The sequence below is a fragment of the Camelus dromedarius genome, chromosome 7 (assembly GCF_036321535.1).
Source record: "Camelus dromedarius isolate mCamDro1 chromosome 7, mCamDro1.pat, whole genome shotgun sequence".
Taxonomy (NCBI): Eukaryota; Metazoa; Chordata; class Mammalia; order Artiodactyla; family Camelidae; genus Camelus; species Camelus dromedarius.
Window position 1 is genome coordinate 75087518 of NC_087442.1, and position 12435 is coordinate 75099952.

The following is a 12435-nucleotide window of genomic DNA, read 5'->3' on the forward strand; positions in this document are numbered from 1 at the left end:
TGGCTGTGGCCTGAGAGAGGACACCTGCATAAGTCATTCTAGATAAGCATAGTTGGAAATATTTTTTAAAGTTTAAAAAAAAAATTCTACTTGTTTTCTATTATGATAGCAATATTCTCATTATTGGAAAACTGGAAAACAGAAAGAGTAGAAGAAAAAAATCACCCATAACCATACTACCCCAGAGACAAGCAAACTTAATATTTTAGTATATTCATTTCTAATAATTTATATGTATATTTCCAAAGGTTGTGATACTATTATACAGATGGTGTTATTTTCTGCCTTTTTTCACTTACACTAGTATATACACATTTTCCCAGGTTATATTAACTCTTTATAAATGGGTACCATATTTTATTATGTATATGCCAAACCATATTTGGTCATTATTCTGTTGTCATATTTCAAAATACAGTACTAAATAATTATACTATTTTGCATACTTTATGGACCTGAGGAATTAAATTCTCAATTTCCTAATGCTTCTGGGTGGGTTCTAGAGTAAAGGTAATCCCTAGCTATGTTTCTTGAGGTTTCAGAGCTCTGCTCTTCCTTCATGTAAACTCCTAGACATTCAAGACCACCTTGTGGTGGGGGAGGGTATAGCTCAACTGGTAGAGTGCATGCTTAGCATGCATGAGGTCCTAGGTTCAATCCTCAGTACCTCCACTAAGTAAATAAATAAATTTAATTACCTTCCCCCTCCAAAAAAAAAAAAAAAAAAAGATTGCCATGTGGTCAATGTACATCAGGTGAACTACTGAGGAAAGACTATGGAAAACAAAGACATGTTGAAGAAGTGGGCATCTGAACATTTCAGAGCCTCTAATACCTTCTACAGAAAAACCCTATCATGGGCTAATGTTGTGCCAATCTGTGAGGAATTAAATCTCTTTGGAAGGGTTCCGATTTCATTCTTCTTTTTCTGTGACTTCAGTAAAGTAGGTCCTCTCTTCAGGAAGGAGACAGTTGCTGTATTCTGGATGCTCACATGGACAACTGGTTTGGAGGTGGGGAAGGGGTTATTAACCAACTCAAGAATGGCAGTGCCAGAAGCAAAGAAGTTGTGTAAATGTGCTGTAATTAAAGAAGGGTTTAAAATGTCTATGAAGGAATTCCAGGACAATTTTAGTATACCTAATTCTATGAACCTTTTTTTTTTATTATTTGAAAATTTACTGTTTATGTTTTAAAATATAAAAACAGTTATAAATGGAAAGCAATGTTAGAACCCACATCAGAAGCAAACCAGAACATGTTCGAAGTAAGATTTTTAACAGCTTGCAACAAATGTACTTTGATCCATGTTAGTACATCCGTGGTTTTAAAATATGTCCAATGATCATTTTAACTAAGATTATCTATTTTAATGACATCTCATTCGTTTCTTTACAGAAACCAATGTAGGTTTCATTGGCTTATTCAAGTTTGCTTGTATTTCTTTTATATCTCCTTAATTACCATGAGTATAATTTTTCTTTGAGTCCCATTTTGGTCATATCCCATTACCAGCAATAATTATAGTTAGATTATAAGTTAATTTTTAAGTCTTGACTGCTTATTATGTGCCACGCATTGTGCAAAATACTCTTTACACACTGCTGAGTAAAATATCTTTTTTTAGCCCTTTAAATGCTTAAATCTGAATTCCATTTTATCTGATTTGAATATCTGATATTGTCTCTACTTCTTTTGTTGCATTTGCTTTTTATATTAGTATCTCTTTTCTGACTTTTGACTTCTAGTGTTATTCTTGTTTGAGGCTCTCATAAATAGCAAATGTATAGCTGATTTTTAAAAAATTCCTATGAAAATCTCACTTAATAAACGAATATAATTCACTCAAATTTATTGTATTACTCATATGTTTGGATTGGTTCCTGCTGATTTGTCTTCTGTTTTCTATTTACCCTGTTTTGTTTTTTTTTTTTAACTATGATTTACTTTTTGTCACTTTCCTGGCATTTACTGGACTAAGTCCTCTTTGTTCTATGTTAATCTAATGCTTTAGAAGTTACGTAGCCTGTATCTGGCTAATCTGATTTTTTCAACACACATATTTACCCTTAAAGTTTCCTATTAACATTGAGTTGCCCAAAATTGATATCCTCACTCCAAGCAAGTTAAGAACGTTGGCAGTATTTTAATTCCTCCTTCTTCTCTCCTTGTCAGTTTCCCTCTGTATCTCTCATGTTGAAGTCTTCTGGGCTTTAATTCCAAATTTTTATTAAACGTTTTCGATAATCAAAACTTATTTGGACTGAACTATAAGCTTTACTTTTTTCCTTGCTCACTACTCTTTCTTGACTCTATCATATTCCTCATAGGTTAATTTCCAGGAATACATCTTCTAGTAATTCTGAGTGTTTGGGGGTAGGAAACTTTCTGAACCCCGTATGTCTCCAGAGGTTTTTATTTTTCCTCAGTACTTGAATGATACTTGATTGGAGGAGAACATTACGTTCCAAATAATTTTCTCTCAGAATGTTATGATTACTGCTTCATTTTTTAAAACTTATGTTTAGTGCTACCAAGGAGAGTACAGTGATCTCATCTAGAAGCTTCCAGGATTTCCTCTTTTACCTGTGTTCTGAAATTTTTCTCTGGTGGTCTGGGACTGGATACCTTTCCATCCATCTTGCTGAACATTTTCATTCATAACTATGTCTTTTCGGTCTTCTTCTTCTTCTTTTTTTTTTTTTTTAAATCTCAGGAATCTTTCTTCAATTATTTCTTTACATATTTCATTCCATATATTTCCTCTGACCTTTCCTCCTGGAATTCCTATTTTTCTAATGTTAGAAGTGCCGATCTTCCCTTTATACTTTACTTTTGTTTTTTCTTATATCCAGTAACCCAAAGTTTTGGAAAGATTTTGAGATTCAAATTTCCAGCTTATTAATTTGTTCTTCAGCTATGCCTACACTGATATTCAGAGGGAAGAAAACCCATTAAATTTGTTTCAACAATCATGTATTTTCATTTCTCACATCTCCATTTTTTTCCTCATAAAATCTGTTTTAATTTCACAAATGCAGTATGCTCTCTCATCTCTCTGAGGACATTAATTATACTTCTTATAAAAACTCCATTTCTTTATTCTGCTACTTTCATTTTTTCAGCTCTTAGTTCTTCAATTCAATGATTTTTTTTTTTCATAGAGTGGATTTTCCTCAGATTTGATGATTCTAGATCATTCGCTTAAACTGGTTCCTGCTATTCTCCCTTAGTTTTGGTATAAAAATGCCCACCAGAGGGGGGCAGATGTGCCCTTGAGTGCGGGCCACCAAGGGGGTTCTTTATTCTTCTTAAGGTTTCCAGTCACCTTGGCACTGCCCTGCTTCTCCATCCCCAGTGTCCACGCTCGCTGCTTGTCCTAGGGCCAGTGTAGTGAGACACTCACCTGCCCGGACGTCCCTACAGCGGGACCCCAGAGCCCCCTCTGATTCCTGTGTCCAGGACCTATGACCCTTTTGTAGCGTCTTATTCAGCATGTATTTGGGGCTATTGTTTCCTCCCTCCATCAGATCCCTTCCTTCTCTCTCTCTTTTTTTGTGCAATACTTCATAATTTCTGACTCAACCAGGGCACACGCTCTTGTTTTATAGTGTCATGATAGATTCATTTGCTCATTTTCCGCAATTTCCAAGGGTTTGGGGCAAGTAGGGAAGACTAGCACATGCTGTCCTGATTCAATAGTCTGACACCCATGACATTTGTGGAGCTTCTCTTTAACATGAATACTTTGGTGATAGCTATAAAACAGATAGTTTTAAAAAGGTATCTGAAGAGTAGAAACACACAATGTTTGCATTTGAGATGAAACACAAGTTTACAAATTCCATCTTTCTGTAACGTGTTTTTCTGCAAAGCCCCCTCCCACCTGGAGACAGCCTCAGCTAGGTGAGATATGGTAGTCGCTAATTACATGATGTGTTGTAAGGTTAAGCCAAAGTTCAGAAAGACTCACATAAATTATCAGTGTATCTATTACAGTTTCTCTCTTGCTGAAGTTAACATATGTGTCTTCTTCGGGAGAAAGAAAAAAAATACTTAAAAATCCCACTTAAAATAAGCCTATCAACATACAGCTTTGTGATATGAAAGGCAAACAGCTCTTGCATCCTTGTGATCTGAGAGCAAATAGTTTGATTCAAATATTAGGAAAACAGGAATATTTGGGCAAGTGGTTCCAAAAAAATGTCATCATGACAGTGTTTTTTCTTTTTTTTCTTGTCATTCATATGAAATGTTTTGAAGATATTAGAAAGGACTGCATACTCTTTTTTCTCTCATGATTGTTATAAGAGATGAAAATATTATATCCATATTAATAACTTACTTTTTTTCTCTTCAAAGAAAGTGACCTCAAAGCTGCAGGATGCAACGGATTCAATTGGTCACTCTTGAATAGAATGGGGATTTTACCACCTACGGTTTATATCTATTTTAGCAGGTGAGCTTATAAAGACAAATTGTGTGGGTGGTGATGGTGGAAGGGAACAATGAGACGGGTATTCAGTCTATCTGGCTGATAAAACGCATCAAGAATTTCACTACCAAGTTCCTAATCTGTTTTTCTTTGTCAGTCCTTACCCTAGGTAAAAATACTGCACATTAATTTGATCTGGTAACAAAATTTTTTCCCCTGGAGCTTTGATTAAAAATTATTGTATCAGCATTATTTCCTAGATCAATAAAGCACCATTTGGGAGTTGGGGGGGTTCAGAGAGGACACACACACACACACACACACACACACACACTCACACACAACTCTACAGACTAACCCAGCATTTGATCACCATCCCCAGAAAATTCTAGATTCCGTCATTATCCTTTTATACCTCTGTAATACAATGCCAGTGTGGATAACTGGTTCACCAGATGAGTGCATAAATGAGGTAATTTTAGGGTCGGGTGGGTGTGTGGCCTGCTATCCTAGGGGGAAAGCTACAAATAAACTGAAGGTGTGGTTGCTAGAATAATTACGCTGCTTTTAGAATTTAGGTGAGTTAATTGCATCCCAATTAGAGTGGCACAGGTGCTTCTGTCAAGCACATTTTCTATGATACTGGAACAGAAATCGGCTGACAATGTCATAGCCCGAAAGCACCAGTCTCTTAACTGTGACCAAAACCCTGATGTAGTCTCAGCACTGAGAGGCGGCCAAAAAGCATCACTGTAAACCACCTGAGTCACTGGGTGAATGGAATTTGCTGATGTTCCGCTGCGTCTGAAATGACTTTCGCTCTTTTGTCAAGCAAAAATACTTTTAGGTCTTTTTTGTTTGCTTGTTTCAGGGATGAATGTTTTGGTTTAAGCCACAAACTCTCATATCGTTAGTGCTCTGAGATAACAGAATATCTGATCTGTCCATTGGAATATATTTCTTGCCAGCTGTGTTTCTGGACTAGTACATTAATTCCCTAAAATATGTTTGCTTTCTTCTAATATCAAATTAATTCCTTTCTAAGCTCAATTTCTATGTGTTTGTATTAAGTCTTCACTAATGTTAGTAGCAGAGCTATATGGACCATTAGTCTATCCAGTAAAGCATTATTTTGTTCTTTTATAGATGGTCTTTGATAATACAACAAGCTAAAAAAAAATAAAATAAAAAAAGAAGGGGGCATTCTGGGAGAGGGAATATGTGGGTATGAAGTCCATAGGTAAAAATAAATTTTATCTCTTCCTAAAAGAGTAAGAGTAAGTGACACTGAAGACTCTGAGGAAAGATATGGATAGATAGAGATAGGAAGGGATAAGGGATTTATGTGCGTATCAAAGTGGTACCACTGGAGATTAAACTTAGGTTTCCCTCTCTGCTTTAGTGGGGTGGAGGCTGGATATCTGGATGTCACTGGGGCATCATCTGAGTTCCCAGGGGATGTAGGTCTCACTGGAGTGAATGACCCGTCACTGCTGCATGGAGAGGTGAAGGAGTAGAGGTCATCGGGTCTCGGGCTTCAGAATTTGGGATTCTCTCATAAGCAGTCAAGCTCCATCGTCAGGAAAGGGATCTGAATTGGTCTTTTGTATCAGGAATCAGAAAGGAAGAACTGATACGCTGGTGATGGGTCTTTTATCTCCAGAAGGTAGGGAAGGAAGCCTTGTGCACACTGCCAAAGTTCTGGACCCCATCAAAGCCCTGGTAGTGCCCGGGTTACAAAGGAAAGCAGCCCGACTCCTGGGGCGATCCTGGATGTGGAAAAGAGGAGAGTGGTTGTTGGGCCGCAAAGAAACACCAGAGACACACTGGATATGGAGCTTCGAGGGTGACAGGAACCTCAGAAGAGAAGGGTTTTGTGGGCTGAAGAACCCAAGCATCACTGCTAGGCTTGGAGAGGTCAATGGCAGGCCCTGGAGGGGGTGGGGTACCTCAGAGTGTCAATCTCCTTCAGAGGCTTCCCACAGGCTGAGGCGCAGAAGGGCAGGACTGGATCAGCCACAGTAAAAACCTAGCTTTCAACAGTGAGAGACCCTGATGTGGCAGCAAAAGGTCATAGCAGCAGCGGCAGTGGGTCAGGCTGCTGGTCAGATTTCCCTCTCACTGGGTCCAAATGCAGTTTCTGGGCAATGCATAGGAAGTGGGGAGCCCAAGAGAGTGACAGTGGCCTTACTGCCACTGAGGCACTTAGAAATCCATCCAGTTTTGATTTAATTTGTTCAGATCAGAGAGGCATGACTATGTCAAATGTTGTGTTCTGGAAAAGTTTCTCATAGTTAACAGTTGAATTATTGCTATTTTATATTCATTATGAAGTTACATTTTATGTTAATTTCATCCATCCTCATCATAGTCTTAGAAAACATAAAAGTAAGGACATTAAACAGTAAGGACCTGGTGTTCTGATTACATGTGCTTACTGACAAAAAAAAAAAAAAAAAAAAAAAAAAGCCAGGTGAGAACCAGAAATTTTCTAGAATTTCCTTCCAACTCATCCTACCTTACGAATTTTGATTATCTGAACCTACTAATTTTCTTTAAACTTGAACTTCTGAAAGTGCTACTCAATGAACAGGAAATATCTTAGGGACACTGGACCCAGAAGAAGGCACACAGCTCAGAATGGCCAGAAAGTACTACCATCAAATCGTCCTCAGTGCTTCAACCTCAGCCCATCCTCCTCCTGTAAAAATCTCTCAAAGGTAAATTTTATCCCCTAAACAATTTTTAGAGATCAAAACCACACTCTACTGAAAATCGAGTTACCGCAGCTGTAAATCTCAGACCCCAAGAAGACAACCGAAAGTCTCAATATAAAAGTAGTAGAAAGATTCTATATTCTATACACAGTGAAAAAAAAAACAACTTTCTCCCTGTAAAAGCTGAATAAACAAAGATGAGATATAAGCAATCCAACCAAAGTTAAAAGGGACCTGCAATCACAAATTTTTAGTATGCATAAAAATAGTTGATTACTTAATAAAGAATATTTAAGATAAATGTACCCGTTTTGACTTGTCTATGATAAGAATCACCAGTATTGATTTAAGGATGCTTTTGCTATTTAACAATATGCTTTTAAAATACATCCAGTGGAATAAATGTTAAGTACTATACACAGCATGGGAGATTACAATTACTTACCCTGTAGGCTGGCTCTCAAATTCTTCTGACCACTGCTCTTGAATATCTTCTGTAGAAAGATCTACGTCCCGGGTGGTGGCAAAATTGAACTCACTGCCTTCATTTCCATGGAAATAAATGGAGTTCCCATCTGATTGACAGCTATGCTGTAGATAAAAAGAGGGCATGGGGTGGCCACTGAATTGGTTTTGTAGTTGTATCTGTCTTACTCATGTATAATTAGAGTTTTTAGAAAAATCATTATATTATTCCCTCTACGACGGACTCCGAAATCAAAAGAGCTTGTTACCTCTTTTCTTCGCCTTGTTTAATTCAATTACAATTTCTTTCTAAATTATTAAGTTATCACAAAAAAGGAGTCAAGAGGCCATTTGAGCTTTGTCACTTTGGCCTTCAATATGAAACAAGGATATTTTAATTGGAATAATTTCCCGTCTTTACCACAGTCCTTGTTGTGAGAATTAAGTGTGATAATGACTTGTCATATATTCTCAGTACTGTGGGTTATGGGCTAAATCACACTGACCTTTTCAATATTCCATATATTTCTGGCTTGCCATTCAAGCCTTTCACAATTTGTCTATAAATGGGATATGAGTAGAATAGCTTGCTAATCAAAACATGGAATACAGAAAAGGTCAAAGTAATCCCTGCTATGATCGTGTATTTTCAGCCAGCTTTTGAGTAAAATTTTCTGACCAGACTTAGGAAGTGCATGATGTCCCCAATGAGGAGCTCATAAACAACAAACTTTGTTTTTTTTTAATGTATATAACATTTTTTTAGTCAGTTTACAATTTTGTGTCAGTTTCTGGTGTACAGCCTAAAGTTCAGTCATGCATATACATACATACATTCCTTTTCATATTCTTTTCATTATAGGCTATACAAGATATTGAATATTGCTCCCTGTGCTACACAGTATAAACCTGTTGTTTATTTATTTTATATATAGTAGTTAGTATCTGCAAATCTCGATCTCCCAATTTATCCCTTCCCACACAACAAACTTTGTTATTCTCCAGAAGAGCATTAGGCTTACAAAGAATAAAGAAAAATAATTTTTGTGATGCTTTATTTAGCCTACATTTTTTCAGCTTAAAGTGAATAGTCAATGGCAAAATCCAACTCTCGAGCTGAGTAAACTGCATTTTTACTTTTTAAAAATAAAAGTTTTTGCATTAATCATTTTTGGTAATGTCACAGGTAGAGAAAGGCTAATAAATGAAAGACCAAAGATCCTTTCAAGTTTTATATATTCTTAAAATAGAAATAAAGAAAAATAGTTGGGCAGAGAATATCAGTTAAGCCCAGTGCCTATTAAGTTCTGTAGGGCAGAGAACATGTCCTTGTATTCCAGGTCTTAGCACAGTGTTTCGCATATACTAGGAATTCAAAAATATTTATTGAATAATTCAATAAATGAGTCATGAATGATATGGTTATGCCTTTCAGGTAATTAACTAATCTTTTATGGAGAACTAATCTTTTATGTAAGCGGCATTCAGGAAGGTACCAGAGGGAAGGGGTTTATAATGAAGTATAATAATACCTAATATTTGCTCTAAAAAAATTCCAGTCTACTCGAGATTTATCAAAGGCAGCATATGTTAAGTGCTAATGAGTGAAGGAAGGTAGGAATCCCTGTGTCCAGGGCTGGTCTAGATGAGCAGGCTTCACAGATGAGCAGGTCTTCAACCAGCTTTAAAGGGTGGATAAAAGTTCAAGCTGGATGACAAACATGAATGATGACAAAGGTGACAGGTATGCACAACTCTGAGAATTAGACGGGAGCCTGACTGTAAAAGATCTTACCTGGTCGTCTAAGAGATCTCGGCAATATTCTGTTGGCAGTGATGTTCTAAATCAGAGCAGTGATGTGTGTAAAGAAATGTTTTAGGACAATTAAACTGATTATGGCAGGTAAAATGAATGGGGAGAGAAATCACACCCTTATACTGAAAGAGTGAAAAAGCTCCCAGAAGCTTCCAGCAGTTCCAGAGAGCTGGAGCATCTGACCTCGGGGGAGTCATTTCACAGCCCTAAGACATAAGGCACACCCAATGGGCCTGCTTCCCTCGCAGATAATACTGTAGTGTGTGGCATGCTTCCCTGCCTGACAATCCTCCTCACCCCACAGTAAAGACAGATTATTCATAGGTGCTAAACTGAGCTCATTACATGCGATCCTTAACTCACGCACACTGATCAAAACTAGGATTCAGTTTATTTAACAGGAAATGGAAACGGTCAAGTGATGGCAAACCCAAGCATCCTCTACTACTGTGTACTCTGTAAAGAAAATGAATGCTAACCAGCATAATAAAGATTTTCCTAACCGTAAATCTGCTGAGCTCTAAGTAACAGTTTTCACAATTATCTTCACACTCTGGAATCCTGAACAACTGTGGCCCATGTTTATTTGGAATTAATATAAGGACTCTGACACTGATGAAAAAGACATTGGGTAATGGTCCAAGGAAAAGGCACATGTGAAATATGTGTACATCTGAATACAGAATAATCAATATTCCAATTTAAAAGTATATAACGGTATAATGTCCTTTTGGGTGTGGAGGGGGAGAAGTATCGTTCTTTGAATGTTTTCTTCTTCATAGTCTTAGTACAGAGACACATTAGTACAAAGAAAGGTTGCGACACACCCAAAGGAAACAGCCACAGTTCACCAGGAGGTGGCTCAACACCGCCCCCTCCTCCCTCTCTGAGCAACATGGGGCTGACGTTTTCTGGGAAGCGGGGCCTGGAGATGCACTGAACCCACACACAGCTATGGATGGCTTGCTCTGCTCCCACCGTGCTAAGGAGATCACGGCACAGTTTCTGCATTAGCCATTATAAGTAGAACACAGTGTTTTCAGGGCTTGAAGTAAGGGTACTACAAGGAGATGGGTGTTACTGGGACTATAAAATAGGGGACAGGCTGTGTGAAACTGGTGAATCACTCACTGAGCCCTGTGAGCAGGAATGGACAGGAATGGGCCTACTGAGAAGCTGATTATGTAAAGGCCCTGTATTTAGGACTCCTGGGAAAGGTAGGGGGCCAGTTCAGGGTGCTCATTCTGAGGATTCCCACATCAATTACAAGGCTAGTTAGAGTTTTACGCTGATTCTACTTTAGAACTGGTCACAGGGGGCTCAACGTCTTAGAATCGGCCTGGCTTCCCAGATGCTCTCCAAACTGAGAATTCACGCCTGAATGCATCCAGATTGAGACAAAGTCCCCGCGTCTCTGCTTGTTTGAGACTGCATCTCTGCCTCTGAATGGGAATCCATGGCCTTGAACTCTCCCCTGGAACTTAGCTCAATTAGTTCAGCACATATAAACTGAGGAGATTAAGGCTAGAAAAAACCAAAGTACTGGAAACCAAAGACAATCAAGATGAGAAGGAAGGAAAACTCAGTACTGTCCATCATCAAGGAGTTTGGTGATTGGAATCAGAAGGCATGCTCCAATGCATTTTCTCTACTTAATGGCCACATGATTTTGCACAAGTCATTTAACTCATCTACGCCTCAATTTCCTAGGTTGTAGAATGGGGCCAATATATCTATTCCACAGACATGCTAGTAGAAACACAAATAGTACAATACATGGAAATGTTTTTTTTTTAAACCTCTAAGTGCTATAAAATAATTGTTATTTCATTTCTGAATATGTACTTTTTTTCAAAAATAGGCTATTATATTCCTTTAGCAGTATATATTCTTTGCAGTAGGTGACCAAGAAATAGAATATTTAAATCTATTTTTAATTGTGTTTCATATTAGGATAGTCATCAAAATTCTTCAGATCAATTAAAACCTTTAGTAAAATGTAAGAGACTAGGTCCCACAATACAATATGGTAGAAGTACTGCAAACATTCATTTATTTTCAGGGGATATAGAACCGTCAATTAGAACTTCAAAGCCTTCCATGTTTTGGCAGATCACCAAACACTCTCCTTAGGAAAACTCAATAATGGAAGATGTCTGTTGCCACTTTTCTTACAGATGAACTTGCACTGTATAGCATCAATGTACTATGTTAAAAACCCAGAGAAAACGTGAACTGAAGGTATGAAAAACATTTCAGGAAATTGCTCGCGGTGATTTTAATATCCAGCAGTTTTTGTTCAGCATCTCCTCAAACTCATGCCATTTATATGCAATGACAAAATAGAAACAACTTCATAAGACGGTTAAATGTCTAACTGTGAGATATACAAGCTCCTGATATGATAAAAACAGGAATACTTCGGAATTCAGGACTATTATATTTTGAATATAGTAAAAGAATAGCAGGTTTTCTTGAACAAAGGATTATGAATAACATGTGACTTCCTGAGTCACAGCTTTTGATTGACTTATGGTGAGTATATATCAGGTAATTAAGCTTTTTTTTAAAGGTAAGATAAAGGTATAAATTCTGCAGATGGCTCTACATATTTCTTTCTGTTTGTAATACTCCTAATTACATTAGTTATGTTGCTAATTATAATTATTTTTACTTTGTTTTTCATTATTTTAGCACTGATCAATGCTATATACACTCTATATTTCTAAGTACCAGATCTCCAATTTTTAGAAATCCCTTAAATACAGTCCTTATTTCTATTTGTCAATCAAAAATATTTTTCTGCTTTGCTGTGAAATGAGTTTCCTTGACTTGAAAAGCAGAACACAGTGTAACCAAGTGACAAGAATTTGCCATTCAGAAAACCATCAACAGGAAGCATCAGTGCAAATTCCTCAGTGTAACAAGTCAGTGGCCACAATTCAGGACAGCGGTTTCCTAAGGCTGCTCCCTATGCTCTGCTACAAACGTTCCTGACTTCA

The 12435-nt window shown here is 37.4% G+C and overlaps 1 protein-coding gene across 1 annotated transcript in view; it reads right to left on the reverse strand.

Annotated features, from left to right (window-relative positions):
- RELN (reelin) overlaps positions 1-12435 on the reverse strand; it is a 444598-nt gene that overhangs the window by 162646 nt on the left and 269517 nt on the right. The window contains exon 11 of the mRNA XM_031455857.2: positions 7598-7743. Within this exon, the coding sequence (XP_031311717.2) occupies positions 7598-7743 (146 nt within the window). The remainder of the gene's footprint in view (positions 1-7597; positions 7744-12435) is intronic.